Source organism: Megalobrama amblycephala, linkage group LG21 (genome assembly GCF_018812025.1).
Source record: "Megalobrama amblycephala isolate DHTTF-2021 linkage group LG21, ASM1881202v1, whole genome shotgun sequence".
Taxonomy (NCBI): domain Eukaryota; kingdom Metazoa; phylum Chordata; class Actinopteri; order Cypriniformes; family Xenocyprididae; genus Megalobrama; species Megalobrama amblycephala.
Genome location: NC_063064.1, coordinates 4,742,984 through 4,766,975, shown reverse-complemented (window position 1 = coordinate 4,766,975; position 23,992 = coordinate 4,742,984). Strand labels below are relative to the sequence as shown.

General features: G+C 36.1%; 1 protein-coding gene across 4 annotated transcripts in view; it reads left to right on the top strand.

Moving 5' to 3' along the window:
- Positions 1 to 261: 261 nt before the first annotated feature.
- camk1b (calcium/calmodulin-dependent protein kinase Ib) overlaps positions 262 to 23,992 on the top strand; it is a 66,930-nt gene continuing 43,199 nt past the window's right edge. Inside the window, exons 1-2 of one of the 4 annotated variants that reach the window (XM_048172106.1) lie at positions 262 to 419; positions 15,783 to 15,893. In XM_048172106.1, coding sequence (XP_048028063.1) covers positions 15,808 to 15,893 — 86 coding nt within the window. In that variant the 5' untranslated portion in view covers positions 262 to 419; positions 15,783 to 15,807. Of the gene's footprint in view, positions 420 to 7,828; positions 8,068 to 9,005; positions 9,228 to 15,782; positions 15,894 to 21,436; positions 21,578 to 23,992 lie in introns of those variants that run through there. The other 3 variants (XM_048172105.1, XM_048172104.1, XM_048172107.1) reach the window with 3 other exon arrangements.

Here is a 23,992-nt window from a genome sequence, read left to right as displayed (position 1 = left end):
AATTGAAAAGTAATTAAATTACAGTAATTAATTAGTAATGCATTACACCCTGCATATTTTTATATGTAGATAAACATATTATCACCAGAGATAATAGAGAGAGATTTTCTTAAACAAATGTCCCCATCAGCAGCACACCCCGAGCTTTAAGGAATAAGGATATCAGATAATGCCTGCTATAAGATCAAATTCTGGGAACACCGAGTCAGACAGACATAACCCCGCCTCTATTACCTGATTCAGCGATCTCTTTCATCTGATTGGCGCAGAGCTGTAGAGTCGCCGTGACGTCAGGCGCGCGCTGAGACTGGGTCAACCAGAGGAACCAGCAGTCAGATCTCTACGAGTCTAGCGCGAGCGCACCGCGTTCACATTACAGCACGAGACGCGCCTCTGCACCTCTCCGATACACAGCACAGGTACCGACATCCACTGCATTTTTACCTTGTATTTAACTCGAAATGTTCAGGACAGGCGTGCATGATCGATAACTGCTGCTGCTTTTCGCAAAGATATCAGCCGTTTATAAGCATTTAGTAGCCTGTAATGTTGGTTTTGTGTGTTGATGTCATGTAATGGATGAATGTATGCATGCATGCATGTACAGAAAACTTTTAATGTTATTAGTAATAATGCACATTGATTGATATTAATATGCACTTCGCAAGTGCAGGCAGGTCCACCAGATTAAGAGATTATCTTTCTGTCTTAGTTTGAATTAGAGCTGGTTGTCTCTACCCCACATGACTTTATGATGGGTTAGTTATCTCACTCATTCAGAGGGTGGATGTGGTTTACCACTCTAAGTCTTTGAATGCACTGAAACTTTGACAGCTGGTGGCTTGAAAGAATATCAAAGGATAAAGATCAGAAACAGTAGCCTACATGTTTTAAGTCGTCATATGAAGCATCAAATGCTCTTTTGTTTTTCAGATAAAAAGATTTTACTGTTGTATTGAATACTCTGCTAGTTTAAAAAATGACGCTTTTGAACTTCCACAATATTCTGACGTTCAGACAAATGAACAATTCAGCAAATTATCATTTGCATTTATCAGCCTTTGTTGTTAGTGGCATAAAAACTGATTGGCTGACAATCCATGTCATTCCACACTTGACATCTTAAACAGTAGTGTTCATGACTCTTATCATGACAATTAAATAGGAACACCTGCCTGTAGTACAGTGACTGGAGACATGCAGCGTCAACGTTCCTTTCTTTGCTTACAGTGCTTTATTCCTGATATCAGAAAAGCTAACAATAAGAGTAAAATGTGGGAACATGGAACTGTTTCTCGCACCGCACATCTTTCTGAAGAATCCCGATGGTATCAGTTAAAGTGTGTATTTAACAAGTTCCCTGATCATTTCAGTCTGATCCTAACAGTTTGAATTGCATTTCAGCACTGATTGTTTAGTGAACATGTCAGGCTATTTTTTTCAAAAATGGTGTAGATAAAAACTATATCAAACTCGACAGAAATCCCATAGCACACAAGTGCTTTATCTTAAAGGATTAGTTCACTTTAAAATGAAAATGACCCCATGATTTACTCGCCCTAAAGCCATCCTAGGTGTATATGACTTTCTTCTTTCTAACGAACACAATCGGAGTTATACTGATAAATATCCTGACGCATCCAAGCTTTATAATGGCAGTGAACAGTACCAACGAGTTTGAACTCAAGAAAGTGCATCCATCCATCATAAACGTACTCCACACGGCTCCCTAAAGGCCTTTTGAAGAGATGCGATGAGTTTGTGTAAGAAATGATCCATAATTAGCAAGTTATAAAGTAAAATAGCTTCCGCCAGACCGCCTTCCGTATTCAACTTACGAAACAAATGTATCTGACGCGACATCAGTTACGCTTTTTCCGTAAGTTGAATACGGAAGGCCGTCTTGAGGGAAGCTAGATATTTTACTTTATAACTTGTTAAATATGGATTGTTTTCTTACACAAACGCATCGCTTCACTTCAGAAGGCCTTTATTTACCCCCCGGAGCCGTGTGGAGTACGTTTATGCTGGATGGATGCACTTTCTTGAACATCAAACAGGTGGTTTCTGTGCACTGCCATTATAAAGCTTGGGAGCACCAGGGTGATTATTACTATGATTGTATAGACCCCCTTAATCGCCTACGTCACTGTGACGTCACCGCTCTAGCTGGAGGCAAAACATTTATAAGAACTCATAGCAGGCGCGCTAAAAGTTTGAGGTTTTGACTTTAAAATGTCGTCTTGTTGTGTTTTTGGCTGCCAGAATAGAAGGAACAGGACGTTTGGTTCTAAAAAAACTAAAGTTTTACCAGATCCCGGCAGACATTCCTTCACAGAAATCAAAAAGATAATTGTGGTTGAAAGCAATACGGCGTACAGACTGGACGGAGAGGATCATAAATAATATTCGTGTTTGCAGTGCACATTTCATATCAGGTAAAATAATCGATGAATATGTAATGGTGTGTTGGTTTTATCTAGTACAAATCAGCAAGTTTCTGTTTTATAGGTGAAAAGTTGCCAACTTTCAGCGCACTAACTAGCTTAAATGTTAAACAAACATACAGCGATAGATGAGTGTGCCATCCTTTGAATGGTCTCTTAAAATAATCCACATTGCTAGCCATAATCATAGTTAGCCCAGCGTTAGGTTACATTAGACAATAAGCCTTGACAAAATTCCCTGAACCACCCGAAAGTAATTCATATGTTGTCTAGAAAATATCCAAAACTTAAGTTCATTTACAAAAATAGCTGTCACGGTCCCGCAGAGTCAGTGACTGTACATATTCGGACAGTTCTGAACCTTCTTCTGCATCTATGTTTAATAAATCCCTCCTAAAACATGCTAGCTTACGCTCGTCAACATTGAGTCCAGCGTCTCTTTTTGCCTCCAGCTAAGCCCCGCCCACCAGGAAACGTTGCAATGTTTACAAACCTTTAAGGGGTCTATTCATCTGAAAGAAGATAGTCACATACACCTAGGATAAGGGTGAGTAAATCAGTTTTCATTTTAAAGTGAACTAATCTTTTAAAGACAAAGGAGCAAAATCGACTGTTTTATTCTAAAGGTCGGAGACATGCTAAAATATTAAGAATTCATCTATATGAAATTTTTGGTCGATATGATAGCCGATCATTCTTCATATTTGGAAGCTGATAACTGATATACAGGCCAATAGATCTAAATTTTGATGTAAATATTACAAAACAAAAGGCTCACCTACACAGTTATGTCCACTGTAAAAAATATTCCGTAGTTTTTACAAAATAATTTTGGCAGCTGTGGTTACTAGAATAATTTTGTAAAAAATACAGAAAAATTGTAAACACATTTACAGAACAAACTGTTTTAATTTTACAGTATAAAACTGTAATTTATAAACAAGAAAATTTGAATGTAAACCAGTAAATTCAACAATGAACACTACTACTAAATCTATTTTGTACCTTTAACATATACTGACAGCCACCATAATAATGCAGGTGGAAAAAGAGAAAGCCACATGAAGAATCAGAGTTCATCAATCAAGTAGCCTTTCCACGAGCTGAAGTATATACTAATATAAAGAAGGTGCAAAGAGTCATTCACGCAAACGCAAAACACCATCATGGTAATCCACAACACTTACATAATGCAATAAACATTCATTAAACAACAGAAGATGTAACATAAAAGCCTAATGTACATAACTGATAACAAAAACTATTAATAAACATGATTTTTTTTAAACTACTAAAAATAATACTTAAAATACTTTCAAATGTGGAGTGTAAATTATACATTGATTTGTTCTTTTTTACGTCTAAAAATTGTAAAATTGACTGCATTTTACTGTGAAAATGACATAAAATGTCTGGTAAGAGCTTTTACAGTTTTTCCCTGTATACAGTACGGGAACTTACTGTTAACCTGTTTACAATTACAGTTGCATTTTTACAATATTTTACCGTTAAAATCACATACATTTTTTTACAGTGTATCAAACATATATAATGTACAACTGCTTTTATTTTGAAATCTTAACTGTAGAAAACAAAGAAACTGCAAGAATGCATCTTTTCTTTTTACAAAAGGTGATTTGTTTTACCCCAAAAAAATATTTTATCTTTTGTAGCTTGTTTGAACCAGTTAAATATATCTTAAGTTTTAAAACTCTTCTAATATATCAACCTAAATTTCTTATCTGACAGACAACGCTAACATATAAAACATTTATCAGCCAATCCCAATATGACCGCCAATATTGTTTATACCTATAAAGTAGTCAATAAATAATGAATTTAGAAGAAAAAATAAATATTACATGTATTACAAGTATTTAGGCCTAGCTTTTAGTAGTATCTAGTTTTTAGGCCTAAAAACATCTGGTAAAGGGACTACCAATGAAAACTAGCCTTTGGTCTAATTTGGGTATGAATGTCGATTAATATACACTGTCCCTTTTGAAATAAATAAATAAAATTACACGACCCCTTTAAAATATATGAAACCACACTGCACAGTTTCTGACCATAGAAGGACAAACTGCTTCTAATAGACTGAAACTGGATAATATTTTGGTTTCATTAATGTTATCTTATCTCAACATAGCATCTGTTTCTTTTAACCAGTAAGTCAAGTGGTTTCACATGTTTGCCCCTTTCTCTGTCGGCCTATTAGCATTTCTTTCATTCTTGTGCTATTTCCTCCTCATTGCCACACAGCACAGCTAATGAAGGCATTATTTAAATACTTTGGCTGTTTGATTTCCTCACTTGCACATTTTTAGGGATCAGACAGCCTGTCTGTTTTAGCAATTAATAATCTCAGATGAAGTCAGTAGAGGTCTATTGTTCGACCAGTTGGTGTACTAGAATAGTTCAAGTCTTTATCAGCGATTGTGGGCTGCTCTGACAGTCAGAATGTGATTGTGATGTGCAGATAGACGCATTAATGTTAGGGCTGGTGTTAGAAGTGACGTCTTCCTCTTTGCAAAGTGTTCGTTTGCACTACTGTTCTGTACTAGGCTGTAGAAGGAAATAAACTCACAGCTACCGCTGCAATTTTAAGTGTTTTAAAACAATAACAAAGCGGGCAGCTGAACTTCCCTGTGCTTTCACGTTGCATTCACTTCCCTTTAGTGTCACGTCAAGTGTGTCGTGCTTCAGTGGAAGCCACAAAAAAAGTCACAAAATACAGCATTTTGTTATATAGCAAGTCATGATGGTGCTGTAAGAGCTGAACTTTGAACCTGTCTGCAAATAGCATGTGGATCACACACTTGATGGGTTAACTGTCCCAAACAACCATATGGCATTTGTGTATCTGTAAGCATCCCACCCATGCTTAAAGAGACAGTGCACCAAAAATGACAATTCTGTCATTATTTTTTCACCCTCATGCCATTCCAATCCTGAATGACTGTTCTTTCTTCTGTGGAAGAAAAACTGTCTCAGTGTGTGTTTTTTTTTTTTGTTTTGTTTGTTTTTTTCATACAATGTTAAATCACTGGTGTCCAAATTGTTTTGGACCCCATTGACATTCATTTCATGGGAAAAAGTGGTCATGTTGCATGGTCAGTTTTTTTAAAAAAAAAAAGAAAAAAATCTCTCTCAACTAAAGCAGTAAGCTATACAGGGAACACTTTCAGTTTGTACATTAATATTAGGCATAAAGGTTCAAATTACCAAAAGAGTCCAAACTACTAATTCAACTGCTGTTTATTTTTAAATAAACCATTTTATACAAACATTTAAGGCAGTTTTTATATTCAATGAAATAATTATATTTCGACTCCATTTTATTCTTTAAATATAAACATTTAAACTGTCATAAAAACATGACATTGTTTACAAGCTTTTTTACTGATGTCCTTCTGCGGTTAAACATTGATTGAACGATTACATGAGACATGGTACATTTCAGTAAGTTGTGCTGTTTTGCTGTTATGTCTTTCAACGTACATTCTGGTGTTCATTCATGTATATTTCCTGTTGTAACTAGTAAAGAGAAAGAGATGATCAGTTCACATGCGCTCTGTTCTGCCGCTTGATCTCAGATGGCTACATGGATCAAGAAATGCCACAAAACTACATTTATTGTTTAAATTTCATTTTAAAATTGACAGATTTTGAAAGCTGAGACTTTGGCCCTGTTTACACCTGGTATTAAGATGCATTTTGGTCAATTGCATCACAAGTAGACGAGGGAGACACATACACATTTACACCTGGTGTTTTTAATCTCTTTTGTCCACTTTCGACCACTTCTGTCCTGATTTTTTCGAGGGGAGGGTCTATGGGCGGGTAAATGTATGGCTTTTTTCACTTTGGCAGCTGCAAGACCAGACGAACGCTGTGAGTGTGTGTTAGAAATCAGGAATGGTGAGAGAACATTGTGCTTGGTACATTTTTCATCTTCAGACCAAACTTGGATATCCAGCCAGCAAAGCTTAAATCCCATCTTCCCATAATGCATCTACACATCAATAGGCAGGAGAGTAGGCGGTCTTTTTTGGCTTTTCGAACGCATTCGACCTACACAACGAAAGCAATCCGGTCAAATGCGTTTTTGACTACCTCTGGAAGTGGTCGAAAGTGGACAAGCTTAAAAAGTTTTAGACCCCATTAACACCTGTATTTAGCTTCATCCACTGATCCAATCGAACAAAACGCATCTTAACAGGTGTAAACAGGGCCTTTGTTACATATCAAAAGTGTTTAGTGAAGTTTCAAAAACTTTTAATAATAATTGGGATTTAATAATTGATATCAGTTCATCAAAAAGATTGATCAAAATTTTGCAGCTCACTATTCCAGTTCATTGTTACCATGTCTATTAAAGGGATAGTTCACCCAAAAATGAAAATGTTGATGTTTATCTGCTAACCCAGAGCATCCAAGATGTAGGTGACTTTGTTTCTTCAGTAGAACGCAAATGATGATTTTTAACTCCCAACCGTTGCCGTCTGTCAGTCGTATAATGCAAGTCAATGGGAACACCATCTATAAGAGTCAAAAAACATGTACAGACAAATCCAAATTAAACCCTGTGGCTCGTGACGACACATTGATGTCCTAAGATACGAAATTCTCGGTTTGTGCAAGAAATCGAACAGTATTTGTATAATCTTTTGCACAACTGCCTTGAGCATCCGGCGTGTGAGGTCTGAAGCGCGCTCTGATGCCGGAAGTGATCTCTCGCACATAAACGTCAATGAGTGCGAGAGATCACTTCTGGTGTTAGAGTGCATTCAGACCTCACACACCGGATGCTCAAGGCAGTTGGACATAGTGGTGTATTAGAGGTAAAAAATGATATAAATACTGTTCGGTTTCTCACACAAACCGATCGTTTCGTGTCTTAGGACATCAATGTGTCGTCACGAGCCGCAGGGTTTAATTTGGATTTGCCTGTGCATGTTTTTTTTATTCTCATAGATACCGTTTCAATGCATTATATGAGTTAAAAATCATCATTTGTGTTCTGCTGAAGAAACAAAGTCACCTACATCTTGGATGCCCTGGGGGTAAGCAGATAAACATCAAATTTTCATTTTTGGGTGAACTATCCCTTTAATCTCCAAAAAAAATGTCTATACGACTTTTGCACTATATTCCAAGTCTTTTAAAGCCCCATGATAGATTTGTGTAAAGAAACTGACCCAAATTTGAGTTGTTATTCATAGATAATCTTCCCCAATTTTCTGGAGTATGGTGATTGGTTTGATTTCTCACTGATCATTATTGGTTTTGGAACCTCATGAACAGAAAGACAGAGTCATTCCTGTAGCCTGTTTTTGCACATCCTGTAGTGGAGGCCTTTTTCAGGGGTTAGAGAAAGCTTGCTAAGGTTACCTCTGTGTATATAAGCTTTATACTTCCTGAGTTTGAGTTATGGTGTGGTTAGATAGCTCACCTTAAAAGGGGAAGCACAGTTTGTGGTTATAAACGCCCATGACAGACTCTATCAGCACGAATCATGAATTGTTCTGAGTGTGATGTGACACATTTCTGACCTACTGAAGGTTTAGGTGTCACTCTCTATCTCTTTTGTCCTCTTCTGAGCAGCCATGGGAAGCCAGTGAGTATCTCCATCGTCTGTCTGATGAACTCAACCTTCTGAATGCTGCATGATGATCTAGATGGTTGCGTTGTATGGATGTGTCTGTTCTCAATCTTTCAAGCTTGCCTTTTGATTCTCCTTTGTACGTGGGTTAGTTTATAGCTTTTCTACAATCTATTTCCTTACCTCTATGTGGTTCCTCACTAACAAACAATGAACTGATACCCTTTCTACTGCTGGACCTGCATGTATACTGATGCAAAATACCTACCTAGCCTTTCATTGTGATATATATATATAGTGTATACAACTCTTAAAACTTCTTGCCTGAGATTTTGGATGCCTTTGAATACATCTTTGGTGTATGTTCGTATTTTGCTTGCCTGAGTGCATTGGATTGGAAGTTTAGTCCAACTCAAGGATGTGACTGGATTCTCTTGTGATTCTCAGTCAGAAAATGGGTTTGTCAATTGAGGGAATTTAATGTTTTCCATCTCCTTTGCATGTGTCCATCCATGTTAGATGTCGGTCCGGTCATCTCGTTTAATTCCTGCATTCTTTATTTGCTGTCTTTAGCTGTTTTGAGCTTGCAAACTGCCTGTAATGCAGAAGTTTTAAGGAAGTATACCAGTCCAGTTGAAAAAGAGATTTCCATAGATAAACATTCTTGGTGAAATTCAGTAGACAACTTTTGTGATATGCTTTCGATTATCACAGACGTACTCATACATCCATTGAGTACATCTGTGGGACGGCCATCTACATTTATCTGTTCATTCAAAGTCTCTTCATTTTTATAGACAACACTATGTAGCCCATTTAAATGTTGGTAGCTAATCGGATTTCTTGGTTTCGATTATACCAACAAAGTCTTCCACAATAAAAGGATCCATTTGTATAATGTTAAAGCAGAAGTGTGATTGCAGCATTTATAAACCAATTCGGATTTCAATTATTACGGTAATGCAGCATAGTACTTTGTGAAATCAATATTTATTGAGTCAGTTTTGTTATGCAATGACATCAAGTGTCCTAATATACCACATCCTGTGGTCTGTGTTCAGTCTGTGAGGCTTTACAGCCAAGGAGTGTATCCAGATTATCCCAGTGAACTAAAACAGAGCCTACAATGGAATGCTATGGTGCAACATACAATTATTATCCCATAAACCTTATTTGTAAGTGAATCTCTTTTCATTTTTTTTGTTTGTTTTTGGGTCACAGTTTTCTAGAATAAAAGAAAAATACATGTAAGGTGGTTTAAAAAACAAACAAAAAACGTTTTAAGCAATTTTCAAGAAAATTATGATTTTAATGACTCTAAATGTAGTGTAAAAAATAATATATGTAAACAATAACATATCCTCACATTTTGAATACATGTGAGTGTACACATTTTAATCATCATGATTTTTTTTAACATATTTTGAGGGGTTGTATACGATAATTAACAACCTGAAGTAATTTTGCAATGTCATATAAAAGGTCAAATTATCATATATTTTAAGAAACCTATTGTCCATGAGGGCCATAGAGGTGTCCTCTCTATTATATATTTTCCTGTTTTATATTTTTGTTTCCTGCATGTTTTTGGAAGTTGGTTGCATCACATGACTTTGTTGGTCACGCCACATTTGCATTGCGTGATTTGTGGTAAAAAAAGAAGGTTTTTTTTTTTTAATATTTATGAAATTTGCTTCACTATAAAAATAAAAATTAAAAGAAAAGACCAGACATTTTCTTTTCAAGTATTTCTTTCTTTTAATGAGGCCCTTTTCTTCATTTTCACATCAGGATAATATTAATATCACTCTGCCATATTTGACTTTATGCCTCTTCAAAATTTTAATTCAGAAATGAAAAACATTTTCATCATAGAAGAGGTACAAGTAAGTCATTGTATGTATGAACTGCATGTTAATGTATTTTTGAATACAATAATAGATTAGGGAAAAAAAGAGCTTAATGTCATTGAGTTTTGTATAAGGGGCTGGTCTATTTTCTGACAGCAAGTTGCTATCGAATAGAGTTTAACTTACTGAACCCGGAACGGTCTTTTATGCAGGCCAGATTGAGCTATGATTTAATTAACATTTGGTGGCCGCAAACTTTAAATGTTCAGATGTCCGATCGGTGTAACATGGCTGTGACATTGCTCAATATTGCTACCCCATTTTACACAACTTCTGTTTTAGGAAAGAGGAAATGTACTGTCTCAAATTAGGAATCAATTGACACAGAGGTTTACCGGTGAGACAGTCCTCCCTAAATACAAACATTCAAACAGTTTAGAGTGTTTACCCAAACTGTACGCCTAAACCACCCAAGATCCCATCGCAGCTGCTCTGTTAGCTTGCCATTTGGATCCAGACACACCGTGGGTCACCGGGTTCCCATGGAAACATTGTCATAAAAAGAAAAAATACAATAGTCCACCAATTGTGTTTAAGTTAGAATAGACATAGCCAAAAACAGCACAGTAGATGGTTATGGTTGACGTTAGGTGACAAGGTTTGGCTGAAAGCCCTTTGTCTGTTATCTATGAGAGACATGTATAGTCGGGTGGATTGATGCTGGCTGCTCTTAGCATGAAAATATGCTTTAAATTAGACACAACAATCCCCCACACAGCAGAACAAGTCGTGAGTCTACCCTGAAAGTGATTGCTGAAGAATTGCAGACTTACAGGCGACCGAATGTGCAAAGCTGCACGAATGTTATTTTGATGTTGATCTTAGAATATCCCTAAGGCTATGTGGAGTGAAAGTAACATTCGCCAAAGTTGTTTGGTGGCTTGTAAATCGTACTGTTGAAAATCAAATCAAAATGGTATATAAAGATTTACAAAGTCACACATTTTATGTTTGGTTTTGAAAGCCGTATTTTGACTTGTACTATTTCAGAACTGTTACATTGTATCTTTCCAGTGTATAATTGTAAATTTAAGGTGGATATTGAGCATATATTTTAGGGATGCACTGATATTAAAGGATTAGTTCACTGTAAAATGAAAATTACCCCAAGCTTTACTCACCCTCAAGACATCCTAGGTGTTTCTTCTTTCTGATAAACACAATCGGAGTTATATCAATAAATATCCTGACTTTATAATGACAGTGAACGGGACCAATGCGATTTTGAAGCTCAAAAAAGTGCATCCATCCACATCCATCCATCATAAACGTACTCCACACTGCTCCGGGGGGGTAAATAAAGGCCTTTTGATGCGATGCATTTGTGTAAAGGCCAGAACACACCAAGCCGACGAACTAGTGGCGACGAAAGCAGACTGCGGGGTTGGCTCACGTCGGCTGCGTCTGGGAAAAAATATGTGCTTGAACACATCGAAAGAACTTCAGCCGACTGTCAACTAGCACACACGTTCTGCGCCTTTGTATAAATGAGATATCTGTCTATTTAAGCAGATATATTTGTCTATATTCGTCATTCAAAAACGGAAAGCGAAACTATGACTGCATGTATACAAACTATAAATAAAGCAGGGCTTACTTGCCGTTTTGAATATCAATCATGCTGATCATGTTCTTTATTCCACTCCGCTCATGTTATTATGAAAATATTCGTGCATTCGAGTGCTCAGGTAAGATGACGTAAAATTGGAACAACCTTCTGTCTGTGCCGTCATGACTTATTTGCTTGCTTTCATAACTTTTGCTTATATTCTCGTGAACTGACTGGTTTGCATACTACACAGCCAATCAGAGTTCTGTCTCTCGCCGACAGGCCCGACGCCGATTCTACATGTCAAATCGGCCGAAAAAAAGCCGACGAGGACCAACTTCAACCGACGGTGTGGAACACACTGAGGAAACTTAGTCGGCCGACGAAGAAAAACTGCCCGACGGCCGACCGTCGGCTTGGTGTGTTCCGGCCTTAAGAAAAATATCCATATTTAACATGTTATAAAGTAAAACATCTAGTTTCCCCAGGACCGCCTTCCATATTCAATTTACGAATAAAGTATAATGCCTCTCGCAGTTCAAAACATTTACGCTACGTCCTACGCCTTCCCTTTCCGTATTCAACTTGACTCGACATCGGTTCCATTTTTAAATTCAGTTAAATACGGAAGGTGGTCTGGCAGAAGATATTTTATTGAGAAATCTATTTTGTCTAAATAAATTATAAAATTTCAAATTATAAAACAATAGTGAAACATAAAATCAGTTGTTTTTACAAGTGAATTTAAGCATCAGAAAATGCATAGATTTTTACTAAAAATTACATTTAAAGGTGCAATGTGTAAAATTTTTGCAGTAAAATATCCAAAAACCACTAGGCCAGTGTTATATATTTTGTTCACTTGAGTACTTACAATATCCCAAAATATTTCCAACTATTTGAAAATCATGAGAAAATTGCAATTTTAACCAAGGCTCCGGGATGTGTGAGGAGTCGCCTGTCAATTGCGTCATACCCGCGTTACCCTCGGTTTCCACGGTTTCTATTTTGTAGAAACCATGGAAACACCAAAGATGCTTTAATATATTACACGTTTTAATAGACAAGGGAACATCTTTTTTGATATATTTATAGACAGAAAACTAATCACTGTCATAGCTCAACATGTTTAATCTTATTGTTTAAATCTAATTTTCTTGATTTTTTTTGCGAGTACCATGCCTCAGAGAAAAACACTTATTTTGTGAAGTAGCTAACATAGCATAATCAGATGCAGCTTTATTTTTAGTAATGGCAATACAGCATTTTCTCCATCATACAATATGTTTTAAAATTAATTGCATGCCATTTATCAACACAAGCCATCCAGCATTTATTAATATGATATTGTAAAATCGATCTATCTTACTGCAGTGTGTAACAGTGTCTCACAGCAGCCGCCGAGCGAACGCACAGAGTAACGTTATAACATCATTTTCAACACTCTCAAATGTATCTAATATGATAAACAGAGCTGCGTTACCTTATTACTCATGACCGGAATAGCGGAAGCGGCGCCGGCGACTGTGTCATAATAAAAGTCCCGCTGCTCGCGAGGCGTGTGTTGCGCGATCGCTCCAGCGGTCTCGTTCAGCTCTCACTCGGTCCTGCTCTGCTTCATACTACATTCACGTTAATAATCGCATCCATGAACATGATTTCTTCACGAGTCCTATCCCTATTCTTTTGCACCGTCCGTTGAGATGGAGACCACATGTCCCAAGATTCCGCGCTCAAACTTGGCGTCATCAAGCTACGCCCTTTGTTTTGAATAGGCTTCTAGCGACCTCTAGCGGACAAAATTCTTACATATTGTACCTTTAAGAGTGTTATTAAATAATTTGTGTTTTTTTTAAATTAACTTTAGGTGAGTCTTCGATAATGGCAATTTAATGGTTATCTAAATATAAAATTAGAGGAAATTGAATGGCGAATTGTATAATTAGTAATTGGCAATAAAATGTTGATACAGTTTTGGTCATGAATGCTGAAGCCATGCTTTATTGTGCATATAATCACAGCTGAAGGGTTTGCAGGGTTTGTCATGCCTAATGGGCTGCATACTACTCACAGTTTTTCAGTTGTTTTTCTCTGTGTTTGACCATTGCGCTCATGTCTTGCATCTATTACAGCATCTTGTTCATGACGGACCGTTCTAAAAATAGCATTCTAAGATGGCGCTGCAGTCAAAAAGTCAACTTTTTAAAAAACGTGACTCTAGACGTTGCAGTTTTTCATGCGTCTCTGTGTGAATGGCCTCTGACAGTCCCCTTAAGCCATGAATATATTTGCAAAATAGCACAGCCTCTCATTCCTAGGGTTGCAAAGGGGCGGAAAGTTTCCGGTAAATTTCCGGAAACTTTCCACGGAAACTTAAGCTGGGGAATTTTGGAAATATTCCAATTTGGAAACTTTACAGGAATTTATGGGAATTTATGGGAGTTTACGGGAATTTATGGGAATTTATTGGAAATTTTGGGAAATTTATTTAAATTTATAATATTTATATAAAAAGTATCATATAAAAACAAATAAAAAAATGTTTAATTTTGTTTGGTCATAACATGAAATAACAGTTATTTATTTTTCGCATTCAATTAATTCTAATTTAGTAAATATGTAAAATAAATATATTTTTATTGCAGCAATTGTTATGTGTTATTTATTTCAGTGTCACATGATTCTTCAGAAATCATTCTAATATTCTGATCTGATACTCAGTTTTTAACATTGTTGGAAACAGTTGTGCTGCTGAATATTTTTTGGAACCTGTAATACTATTTTCAGGATTCACTGATTAACAAAAAGTTAAGAAGACAGAATTTATTCAAAATCTTTTCTAACAATATCACTTTAATATCACTTTTTGTTTATCAATCTGACACATCCTTGAATAAAAGTAATCAACTGACCCCCCCAAATTCTGAATGGTAGTGTATATTGTAACAAAAGATTTCTATTAAAAAATTCTGTTCTTTAAATTTTTATAGAATCCTGAAAAAGTATCACAGGTTATAAAAAATATTAAGCAGCACAACTGTTTCAAACATTGATAACTGAAGGATCATGTGACACTGAAGACTGGAGTAATGATGCTGAAATCAGCTTTATCACAGGAATAAATTATATTTTTATGTATATCAAAATAGAAAACCATTATTTTAAATTGTATTGATGTTTCACAATATTACTGTTTTTTTCTGTATTTCTGATCAAATGTGCATGTTATGGACTGGGGGAATGCACAGAGCATGCAGGGGGCGTGGCCTCGATAGCCCTGCAATAAGTCATGTGACTGTGATTGAGGAATGTGCAGGGTAAAAATTGCTAAAATTGCATTAAATATGGTTGTTTAACCAAAACTATGCAGCAAGATGTTCTTTTCAACTACATTTAAGTACCCTGTTATAGGCTAACCTGTAATTTTGCAAATTCTCTGTTTATTCCCATTAATTCCCGTTAATTCCCATATATTCCCGTTAATTCCCATTTATTCCCGTTAATTCCCATGGAAAGTTTCCAGCTTTGAAAATTCCCGGAATTTTGCAACCCTACTCATTCCTTATTGCTTAATTATAGTAAATGAGACAAATACTGACATGGAAAGAGTCTTTTTTGTTCTGGTGGGAGCTTTGATCAGGTATAGAACAGGTAAGTTAAATAACTTATGTTAAGTCTTAAATAAAGACATGGAGAGAATACATTAGACTAAATAATTCATTAGATTTCCATCATGCTTAACTGACTAGTGTTAACTTTCCTTTTTGTCTTTGTACAACCCATAAAAAGCACTTTCTGATGTGGTCAAGCAGGTGTTGCAAGATTCTTTAAGAAACTGCGGCAGACTCAATTTACACTCTCATGTCTTATTGAAGCCTGAGCTAAATGAAACAGGCCTGGCTGATAGTTCAGATATTCTTAGTAAGTGGTTGTCAGACCCCTTGCTTTGAAATGCTCAAGGAAAAACAGACAGATGGGGAGAACTTGCTGTGACATGATGGTGTCTTAATAGTAATCACAATTTACATATAGTATAAGGGCTTAATGCTTTGTGTGACATTTATAAATTATACCACAGTCATGAAAGCCTGAAGATTTGCACATGGTGAGGTCAAGGTCCAAGTGAATAGCCCTATAGGTCAAAGGTTTAAAAGATTCAGCTTAGTTTCAGGGTAATTTCATGTCATAAAACATAGGATTTGGCCTAAATATCTGTTTTGCATTGCCTTTTATTGTATAGTAATTGAATGGTTTCCTTATTCCTCTCTCAGTTTCTCCATCATTGACCGCAGCAAAATGCCATTGGGAGAGGATGGACACTCTTGGAAAAAGAAAACATCAAGCATCAAAGAAATCTATGACTTCAAAGAGGTTTTGGGAACGTAAGTATAAGAACATTTTACTTCCAACTCAGCAGCTACAAAGATACCGCTGATGTTTGCATTTCAGTCCATGGCAGTCGTTTCTTCCTGACATTAATCTTACTTCCCTGTAGTGAATTATGCTACAATTTTGTGCTGAGGATCTTTTTGTGTTGACCTATGCGGACGTGGCACTTCCCTTTGATTCCAAGTGCATGGTCATGATGTTTGCTTAAAAAGTCAAGCTTTTAATGGACTTTTAATAGGGAACATTGAGTATTTAGCGACTTGGCCCACTCTGGCGAATCAGAGTATATGTGGAAATTAGCTGTCATAACAGAGATCATTTACAAATAGAAGTCTTAAAGGTGCAGTATCAAAAGCCGGCTTTTTATTTCAAAGGTTTTGTGTAAGAAACCTTGACGAACATTATTTCAGAGTTAAAGATAAAATGCTTTAATCGATTACAAATCCTGCCAATGCATATTCGTGGATATTGAAACATGGATTTTTGAATTGTGAATTGCTTGTTATGGTCAGAGAATTTAAAATACTAAAAATGGTTAAACTTAAGGTGTCCTTACGTTATTAATTAACTACATCTACTTACTTTAGGGTTAGGATTAGGTTTGGTTTAGGGTTAGTTGCATGTAATTATGCATAATTTGTAGTTATTACTAGAGTAACTACATGTAGCATGTGTAATAAGGACACCTTAAATTAAAATCAAATTTTGAACTGTGATTTTACTATTTTCTGTAAGATAAAATTCTGTATGTTTATTTGGGCAAGCAGAAATCATTTAGGGTTAGTTCACCCAGAAATGAAAATAATGTCATTTATTACTCACCCTCATGTCGTTCCTCACCCGTAAGACCTTCGTTCATCTTCAGAACACAAATTAAGATATTTTTGTTGAAATCCGACGGCTCAGTGAGGCCTGCATTGCTAGCAATGTCATCGAACTTCTCAAGATCCATAAACATACTCAAAACGATTCATTTAAAACAGTTCATGTGAGTTCAGTGGTTTTAACTTAATATTATAAAGTGACGAGAATACCTTTTGTGCGCCAAAAAAACTAAATAAGGACTTTTTAACAATATCTAGTGATGGCCGATTTCAAAACGCTGCTTCAAAGCTTTACAAATGTTTTGATTCGAATCAGTTGTTCAGAGCACCAAAGTCACGTGATTTCAGCAGTTTTGCAGTTTGATACACGAATCAATGATTCGAAACAAAAGATTCATAAAGATTCAAAGCAGTGTTTTGAAATTGGCCATTACTAGATACTGTTGAAAAATCGTTTTTTTTTTTTGTTTGTTTGTTTGGCGCACAAAAGTATTCTCGTCGCTTTATAATATTAAGGTAGAACCACTGAACTCACATGAACTGATTTAAATGAACTGTTTTCAGTACCTTTCTGGATCTCGAGAAGTTCGGTGGCATTGCTGGCAATGGAGGCCTCACTGAGCCATCCAATTTCATCAAAAATATCTTAATTTGTGTTCTGAAGATGAATGAAGGTCTTATGGGTGTAGAACGACATGAGGGTGAGTAAAAAATGACATAATTTTCATTATCAACTTTCAACTTTCTTTATTTGCATATGAGACTTTGAGGAAATTATTGTTATTGTAATATTTGTTGACTGGCTCTTTCATCGAAATCAAATTGAATCTGTTTTGGCTCTTAAACAATTTTATTAGTAAATGTGTTTAGCCTCTTTGAAGAAACCCTCTATTCCACATATTTGGTGCTAACTACTAAACAAAATCAGTGCTATTTTCTATGTGTATCTTTAACTACTCATGACATTTAACTACTTTTGAAGCACGGATCATCTACTACGTTTTGTGTTGGACTTGATGAAATAAAGATTAGCAGTTAAGTGAGGCAAGGACATTTCAGGCTGCCCATACAGTAGGACCGGCTCACAGGAGTCATTTGTTTAGACTACACAACATACGTCATTTTTTCTTTCTCGCCACATTTAATTCAGACTATACTTAATTTGTTCAAGTTCAAGAACCATTAACCATTTTTTAGCGTTCTGAACAGGAAACAATTCTAAATTCCAAACCCTGGACCCTCTGTAAACACTTCCACATGCTTACTCGGAGCCAGTTTAAAAGTGGCTATTGTTAGGGCTATAAGGGGGGCTTGCTTAGATTTTGGGTGTGTGAGATGACCTTTGGTCTCTGTTCACACAGTGACAAGAGTGGGAATATCCCATATCCCAGGCCTGGATTTAGTGCACTCAGCAGTGTTAATGGAATCTTCAGTGTCTGCAGCAATGGTTTAGAACAGAGAGAAGGGGAAATTGTGCTTTCATTTATTTAACTAGAGTTTTAGGATGGTCTGGTTTCTCTGCTCTGACTTTAGGTTTAATGAGAATGCAGAAAGACATATTATATTTAAACAGTCCCAGAATACAGTGGGAAAAATGTTAAAATCTAGGGCTGTGAAGCGAATCTAATTAATTACACAATGTGGCGATTAATTATCGCAAATTAATCACACATCAAATTTGTCTGAGAAATGACCCCCAAAATATAATTTAAAGTCATTGTTGTGTTAAATGAGAAAAGTTGGTTCAAATTCATTAATTCAGAATTAAACACCACTGTGTGTTGCTCGCTGTGAGATGCACTACAGTTCTGCTCTGGCTTTATAGGTAATATCTTTGCCAAAATTGAGCAAAAACAGACAATATTATGTATAAAATATAACACAATATTAATTTCTAATTTATTGAAAAATCATGAAATCAATATCACATTTGCAATTTTGCTATTCAGGACAAAAACAGCACTCGTGTGATATTGCAGTCATTACTTGTGTGATGTTGCTTAAAGGTGCCCTAGAATTAAATATTGAATTTATATTGGCATAGTTGAATAACAAGAGTTCAGTACATGGAAAAGACATACACTGAGTTTCAAACTCCATTGTTTCCTCCTTCTTATATAAATCTCATTTGTTTAAAAGACCTCCGAAGAACAGGCGAATCTCAACATAACGCCGACTGTTACGTAACAGTCGGGGTGTACGCCCCCAATATTTACATATGCCAGCTCATGTTCAAGCATTAGACAAGGGCAAAACGTCTGGATGTGCACAGCTGAATCATCAGACTAGGTATACAAGCAAGAACAATAGCGAAAAATGGCAGATGGAGCGATAATAACTGACATGATCCATGATAACATGATATTTTTAGTGATATTTGTGAATTGTCTTTCTAAATGTTTCGTTAGCATGTTGCTAATGTACTGTTAAATGTGGTTAAAGTTACCATCGTTTCTTACTGTATTCACGGAGACAAGAGCCGTCGCTATTTTAATTTTCAAACACTTGCAGTCTGTATAATTCATAAACACAACTTCATTCTTTATAAATCTCTCCAACAGTGTGTAATGTTAGCTTTAGCCACGCAGCATAGCCTCAAACTCATTCAGAATCAAATGTAATACATCCAAATAAATACTCACATAATCCGATGCATGCATGCAGCATGCATGACGAACATCTTGTAAAGATCCATTTTGAGGGTTATATCAGCTGTGTGAACTGTTTTTATGCTATTCAAGGCAAGCGCGAGCTACGGGGCGGGGGAGCGGGAGATTTAAAGGGGCCGCAGCCTATATATCGGTGCATAGTTAATGATGCCCCAAAATAGGCAGTTAAAAAATGAATTAAAAAAAAAAATCTATGGGGTATTTTGAGCTGAAACTTCACAGATACATTCAGGGGACACCTTAGACTTGTATTACATCTTTTAAAAAGAAGTTCTAGTGCACCTTTAACTATATCATGATATAAATATGTATATTCTATATCTTATATATGTATATAAGACAAAAACAGAGACATCTTCAATTTTAGGTCCATTCTAACTGCATTCTATTGGCTCCATCACGCAGTTGTTGACCGTCATCAGACAACTTTATGAAATGTAAGATGAACTACGTAGGTCTGGGGCGGGGCGGGTTCATTAAATGCATTACTAATTTTAACACGTTATTTTTTCACACAACTAATTAATCAAACGAACGCGTTACATCGACAACCCTATAAAAATCTTAAATCTATGACAATTAGTCAGTATTTTTGGTACAACAACATTCTCTGTCTCAAGTCTTAAGATTTTAATATTGGCTAAACTCTTTTCTTAAGGTCAGTTTTGTATGTTGTCCAGGCTTGTTTGGGGACAGATCAACAGCTCTCTACATCGTTTAACTGCGAGCTCATCGTGGGTTGGTTGTCTTGGCAACAGGAGGAGACACTTTCCATATGGACTATAACTGTTGCTATGGAAACAAAGTTTTTATTTTCTATTAATAATCTGGCGAGTAATGCGTAAGGATCGAGAGCCTCAATGTTCAGTCTAGTGAAAAAGATTTTTTGGGGATTTTGTCCAGTTGTAATGCTCTGCTGATTTTCCTTAGACTTCCCCTGTTTGACTTTAAGCTGCAGTGGATGCTTACCGCTTTGAGGGATGTTACACAGCTCCTCATCAAACCTCATCAAGCTAAACAGACTCTTTAAACATATACTCAGCCAGCATCATAAAATCTAGCTCATAAACTGAAGAACATGTCGATATAATGTCAGACTGTTAATGTGCTTCACTAAAGTGCTATTGATTGAGTAAATGAGAAACTCAGGAAATGTTGATTTGCATCTTTGAAAAACAAATCCAATTCCTCTGGTGTCAAATAAGCCTACTGTAAAATCCAACTTATGACCATCTGGATCAAGCCGGTAGACCATTTTGGACCAGCAATAAACCAAGGTGGTTAAAGAGTTAGTTCACCCAAAAATGAAAATTATTCTATGATTTAGTCACCCTCAAGCCATTCTAGGTGCATATGATTATCTTCAAGACGAACACAATCTGAGATATATTAGCTTGGGCTCTTCCAAGCTTTATAATGGTTGTGAATGGGGAAACGTATTTTGAAGCCCAAAATAAATCCATCCATCCATCATAAAAATAATCCACACGGCTCCATAAAGGCCTTCTGAAGCAAAGCGATGGGTTTTTGTAAGAAAATATCCATATTTAAAACTTTATAAACTAAAATAACTAGCTTCTGCCAGACGAACCGAAGGCCAAATTTAGAGACTAATATCATAGATAGGTCAGTAAGCAATCGCCCATAACACCTTAACAACAGCATCGCAACATGCTAAAAAAATCATAGTTCTGATATCTGTGTTGTTTCTGCCCCATATCTATTGTGCTTTTATTTGAGGACTCGATTCCAAACTGATCAAACAAGATCTTGTATGGCCCTACGCTTTGGACGTGTACCTGTAAAGCGTATGATTTCACATGCGTTACGTTGTCATACAATACATTACAGATGTATTTCAGTATGTTCTCATTAAAGCATCGTTTGTTGTTTGCTCTGCTTGTATCCAAGAGCAACAGACTGTGTATTTAGCTTTTGGGCGGACGCTGTTTGTTCCACGCTGTTTTAACAGTTGTTGATGTACTCGGCATTGAAAACTGTCATGCTTCTTTACCCCCACCCAATCCCTCGTGCCCCTGCTCTCATGCAGTTATTCCACAAAGTCGGTTTATCAACACCATAATGACTTCCTTTAGTAAATGTTTGACTAAGTGACTCCTGTGGACACTCTTTCAGATTAAACAGACTGTTTTCTGAGGACATTAAGAGGGTTGGGTAATCTTCGTAAGTACATAATTGCAATGCTTAGCAAATGTACATTAGACTTAAATTTTTGTGACGGCGGTGTGAATGTGTGTTTTTCAAAGCTCCTGAATACAGTTTCTTCTACTATCATCAAACATATTATTGTCTTTTGGCGCTTGATAGTTTTATCGTTTTAAAAAATGCCTTTTTTTAATTCAGTAAAAATAGTAATGTTGTGAAATATGATTGCAGTTGTTTTCTAATGTGAATATATTTAAAAATGTAATTTAGTCCTGTTATCAAAGCTGAATATTCAGCATCATTACATCATTCTAATATGCCGATTTGATGCTCAGTTATTATGTATAGGCCTACTCAATTTCTCTTATCAATGTATCACTTGTCATTATCAATTGTGGAAATCGTGATAGATTATTTCAGGATTCTTTGAATAAAAAATCAAAAGAACACTATTTATTTGAAATAAAAATGTTTTGTAACATTAAAATGTCTTTTACTTTGCACTTTTGATCAACTTAATGTGTCCTTGCTGAATAAATGAATTAATTTTAACCTTTTGATGGTAGTGTGTATCGTGGTTTCCACAAAAATATCAAGCAGCACAACTGTTTTCAAAATTGATAATAATAAGAAATGTTTCTTGAGCACCAAATCATCACTTTAGAATGAAAAGTGATCTCTATTTTACATTTTTATATTTTACATTTTGACAAAGCTTTCTTTTCTTTTGCATGATTTGTTCCTGGATTTAACCTGAAAAACCTAAAGATTTTAAAGCAATGTTTCAGAATAGAAAGTGGAAATAGAAGAAGAAGAAAAAACGGTGACTGAAGCAGTTTTCCTTTAACTAAGAGAGTGCTGCTGGCCAGTAGCCAGAGCTATTTTTGGTTAATAGGGAAGAGTAGGGTTGGCAGTTTTTGTATGACTAATCAAAATATTTATTTACACAGCATTTTTTTATGTAAAAGGATTCTCTGCAGGATGGATATTTATATAACAGCCTAAAATATAATTTTTGGTGGGAGCAAATCAGCAATAACTACATATTTACATTTTTATTTTTCTGAACACAGTGTGAGTAAAGTGTGCCGCACACGTCCTGAAAAGTGAAGACAAAATATTTAGATCGCCTCCTGGTGGCTGGCTGCAGTATTGGTCATAAACCCCGCCCATGTAATCAAATGGGACTCGAGCAAAACTAAAAAATTCCAATTACATTTCAAATAATTTTTTCTGTTCATTTTTCCAGTAAGTTAGGTTTTAATTAACTAATTAATGCAGGTAAAACCGGGAATCAACGTCATGATTGACAGCTGTGCTTGCGATTGAAGCCCAAACTATATTTTGCTTTTTTACACGTACGCTAGTGTTTGCGCACTGTCGAACGCGAACTCTTGCAAAGTGTACTTCATTTGGCTCGTACACGTACACGGGCGTTTGACGCATGCACAGTTTTGAGCAATCTTTTCGCCACAAGTTGCAAGCCATGTAAACATCTTTGTATTCTTTCATGCTAGAGTTGTACAAATAAGGGTAGTTTCTCAACCTCTTCATACAATCTCTCGACTATATAGGCCTCCATTGTCACTGTAGCTTGCATGCGTTCCGTTCTGTTCTGTTTATGCAGTTTTTTCTTCGACTACATTGTGAATCGACGCGATTAGTTCATCCACGGCTGCCACCTTGTGGGTGAACTAATTACTTACCAAAAAATTAAATGCGCATGTGCGACCTGTACGCGCATACTCTTCTGATGACGAAATTCCCTTGCGTACGCATAAAAAATGAAGTATACTTTGGGCTTGAGTCTGTGGAAGCGGGAGTGCGTAGGCAGGGCTTTGATACCCCGGCTCCACCTCAGGATCACTACTGTACAGACTCGGGCTCCAAACAACGTATTATTTTGGCTTCATTTTTCTACACTGGAAAGAAGCATTTTTTTTTTTTTTACAGTGTATGGTGTGAGTGGTGTTTGTGCTGCCATGTTGCTAGGGTGTTCTAGGTGGTTACCAGGGCTTTGCTATGCAGTTGCTATGGTATTTTTGGTGGTTGCTAGGGTCTTCTTGGTCAAAAAGATCCCACTTCCTTGTCTTTTCGATATTCTGATCCCTTAGCTTTTGACAATAAAACGAGTGGAATATACTACAGTTTGGGGTCTGTAAGATTTTTAAATGTTTTTGAAAGTCTCTTCTACTCATAAAGGCTGCATTTATTTGATAAAAATACAGTACTATTGTGAAATATTATTACAATTTAAAATAGCTTTTTTTCTATTTTAATATAATATATGTGTAATTTATTCTTGTGATGAATTTTCAGCATCATTACTCCAGTCCTAAGTGTCACATGATCCTTCAGAAATCACTTGATATACTGCTCAAGAATCTTTTTATTATCAAATTTGAAAATATATGATAAATTATATTTAATAAT